Raw genomic sequence first — 3,744 nt, 5'->3', positions numbered from 1 at the left:
AAAATTTAAATAGACTTAATTTAAAAGATAAGATCCGCTCATTTATATAAGTCACCTGATAGATTTGGCCCATTTTAACTCCCTAGGTGATGATAACTGTAAGGGTGCAATAAGAAGTTTCTTGTTGTTATAGTATTAGAGCCGTATTTTGCTTTCATTAAGACACCAACTACCACATACTATTCCCCACCAATCAAATGATGAAAAAACGGGACACATGCATTCAAACAATAATCAACACCGTCATTCAAATATTCAACTTTACGCGCGTGTAATCCACTTCCACTCTCACTACCTTTTCTTTTTGTCAAAATAATAATAATGTCTCCAAATATGACCAACAAAACATGATCCTACTTTGGATTGCTTCGCCGCTCTCTTTCATTCATCTCTGCAAGTAACACAATTCTGCTTCAGTTAACAGTATCTGTTTCACCAATTTCAATCTTGCTTCACTCTTTCAGGGTACTTTTACTTTCACTACCTTTAATTTTTATTCAACTTCAACCCCCTTTGATTTTCCATAATGTTCTTTTTTTCTTCCAATTTTTAAGGCCTTGTTTGGTTACATGTCCTTGTTCTGTTCAGTGCCTCACTTCTTCATGATCAAATCAATCTGGGAATTTTTTTAAAAGCTTGTTAATTTTGGATTCTTTTGATCCTTGAGGATCAAACCCAATTGGGGATTTTGGGATTTGGAACAGTTTGCATTGGTGTTGGTGGTGTTTGTGAGTTTGGACATTGATGTTATGTTCCCTTTGCATGTCAGGATCTGATGTGTGATTAAATAGCAAATAATCAAATTAGTAATTAAAAAGTTAAAAACTTTGTGATTTGAGAGCATTGTTTTGTGTGCTGAAATTGAGGCTCATATGTGTTTGGGACCACTACATGTTTTTGGAATTCAGCATCTAGTAAGATAGCTAGATAGATAATGTTTTTAACTCTTATGCTTATCTTCATTGTTTGTTACTTTGTTCATTCTTGAACTAAGCTTATGAGTAATGAGTTTCTCAAGTGACATTAATAAATTTCCTTGCAGGGTTATTCACTCTCTATTTTGTTCTAATCACTTGTTAAGGTTTTGACCTACATTGCTTTCTGCAGGTTTGTTGAATTGAATCAAGGTTCATTTTTGTTTTCCTTCCAAATTGAGAAATTTTTTATTCACTTCGCAGCTATGTATCCTGGTGGTTACACTGCTGAAGTTACAAGCTTATCCCCAAGAGCTACAGAAAAGGATGTGCACAATTTCTTCACATATTGTGGCATAATTGAGAATGTCGAAATCATCAGGCAATGTTTCTCAACCTTTATTCACTGATAAAAGTATATTATACTGAAATTGAATCATTTTTGCTAGTTTTTGTGATCAAGTGTTGACTTCGATTAGATTGTATAGTTTGGTATTCATGGTTCTATAAAAAAATGTTGGAAAGTCACAATTCTTCTGCATTTTTCTTTATGTAGGTTGCATATTGAATTTCTACCAAGTCTTGATATTAATATAATTTTTAAACAATATAAATGAAATGAGTAGCTATCGGTATTCTTGGAATACGCATTTTGAATATGTTTTAAGATCATACAAGTATTTCTGGTGTGATGGACGATCATACGAACTTGTGATATTTGTCTACAAGACAATGCGAGTAAGTCGCAAATGTTAAGACTGGTAGAATATTATCCCTCAATTTGAGAGAGACATTAGTGTTTCTATATTGGAGGATGTGTTTATGTCCATTACTTTCTTTATATTTGATAGATTCCAGATTATCTCAAATTCGCTGTTGTTTTGAGCTTCCTTTGCTATATATACTTTTGCAATGTATTGAGCTATTGCGCAATATGTCTATTCAAAGGTTTTTCATTACTAATTGCTGCTGTTACAATTAAGGAAGTCATAGATTTCTCTTTCTAATTTACATTGCCATAATGTTTATTCTTTTCTGAACAATAAGATAAATAAAAATCAGCATGCTGAAATACACTATTTTAAAGATGTTGATATGGGTTTGTTCACTTCACTCCACAGTTCTGTTGAATATAAAGAATGTATACTTGTAAGTTGCAAGGTTCAAATGATATCATGGAAATAATAATAGGAAGAACTTGTTCTTGTCATTGTCAAGATACAGATCCGATGAATGTTCATCCACTGCATATGTGACTTTTAGAGATGCTTATGCCTTGGAAACTGCATTGTTGCTGAATGTAAGTTGTTTACCCTGTTGCTTCTTTGATCACTTTGTGAATATCACGGATCGAATTTTGGCGTAATATACCATAGATTTCTTTCTCTTGAATTTCTACTAATGCGCGCTACATAAATATCGTTTTTAGTTGATGCTGATTTGTTTACCATTGAAGTGCAAGATGAATATGAAACCTCTTCAAATCACTTTCAAGTTCTGTCTGATCAAGCTAATAATTGAGTTTTAGTTCAGCATGTAAATATTAATAACCCTTGTTAATATTAATTCGGATTAACATGTAATGAAAGTTATTAATCCAAAGGTGGTTGATGCATCACTCTCTCACTACTTTACAATCCAAATCCTTTGGTATTCTTGAATGATGTTTGCTAACCTGCATATTTTGGTGCAATGCAATTTCAGGGATCCATGATTTTGGACCAATGCATATGCATTTCGCGTGGTGCAGATTACATCGATGACTGCCATAATTGGAACAGCCACGAATCAAAGCCTGAATACAACGTTACAACCTCAGAAGTATGCTTGAAATTCTTCCTTAGGAATAATGTCTGTGTTTAGTTTGACCAAGTTGATATTCAACCATTGATTAACACTGTTTTCTTCAACAGGACATGCATATGGATAAGTTTGTTTCTTCCCCTGGAGAAGCACTAGTTATGGCGCAGGAGGTCGTAAAAACAATGGTAGCTAAGGGATATGTTTTGGGAAAAGATGCATTTGTCATGGCAAAATCGTTTGATGAATCTTACAGTGTATCATCTACTGCGGCGACCAAGGTTGCCGAACTCAGCAGTAAAATTGGGTTAACTGACATAATCAATTCTGGTTCCGAAACCTTTAGATCCGTCGATGAGAAGTACCATGTTACAGACATCACTAAATCAGCTGCAACTGTGACCGGAACAACAGCTATAGTAGTGGCAACAGTTACAGGGAAAGCCGCTGTGGCGACCAGTAATGCCATTGTCAACAGCAAATACTTTGCAAAAGGGGCTCTCTGGGTTTCAGACATGTTGAGCCGTGCCTCGAAAGCTGCCGCTGATCTTGGGCAGCATGGGAAGTGAAACTCCAAAGATGTAAATTGATCTCATATATGTTCAACTGTTGTATGTACTCAAAATAAACCAATAGAAATGCTTGTGTTATTGATCTAAGCTATAGAGTATGAGGATTGAACTTGTTTGTGTATCATTTTTAGAAATCAGAGAAAAATGTAGAGTTTCTGTGTTACATACATTGTTCCTTGTAAGTGTTGCATAATGTTAAACTAATGTTCATGTCTGAATTTTGGAGCATATTAAGAGACATGAAAGGTGATGCAGAGAAAATATTCAATGCGGGTAAAGAAACTCTGATACCATGTTATGAATCATAACAAGAAGTTGAATACACAAGCAGATTGTAACTTTATATATAGGGTGATAAATATTAAATTTTTAACAAACAGTATAATATTCCCTAGCTTGCTACATAAAAGATGATTAATTTTAGATTCAAGTAGATTTGTTGAATCAAGACATCAACC

At 34.2% G+C, this 3,744-nt stretch overlaps 1 protein-coding gene across 7 annotated transcripts; it reads left to right on the top strand.

Moving 5' to 3' along the window:
- Positions 1–228: 228 nt before the first annotated feature.
- On the top strand, positions 229–3,490 carry LOC130976822 (binding partner of ACD11 1). Of its 7 annotated transcripts, none has more exons than XM_057901750.1 (6): positions 242–465; positions 1,043–1,081; positions 1,179–1,296; positions 2,139–2,214; positions 2,619–2,735; positions 2,828–3,490. In XM_057901750.1, exons 3-6 carry the CDS (start codon positions 1,181–1,183, stop codon positions 3,281–3,283), a joined length of 765 nt encoding a protein of 254 aa, XP_057757733.1. In that variant the 5' UTR covers positions 242–465; positions 1,043–1,081; positions 1,179–1,180; the 3' UTR covers positions 3,284–3,490. The 7 variants fall into 7 exon arrangements, with proteins under 7 accessions (XP_057757727.1, XP_057757733.1, XP_057757731.1 ...); XM_057901748.1 differs by having other exon boundaries at positions 1,043–1,107; XM_057901744.1 differs by lacking the exon at positions 1,043–1,081 and having other exon boundaries at positions 229–465; positions 1,108–1,296.
- Positions 3,491–3,744: the final 254 nt, after the last annotated feature.

Source organism: Arachis stenosperma, chromosome 4, assembly GCF_014773155.1.
Source record: "Arachis stenosperma cultivar V10309 chromosome 4, arast.V10309.gnm1.PFL2, whole genome shotgun sequence".
In the NCBI taxonomy this organism is placed as follows: Eukaryota; Viridiplantae; Streptophyta; class Magnoliopsida; order Fabales; family Fabaceae; genus Arachis; species Arachis stenosperma.
This window is presented reverse-complemented; position numbering and strand designations above follow the sequence as displayed.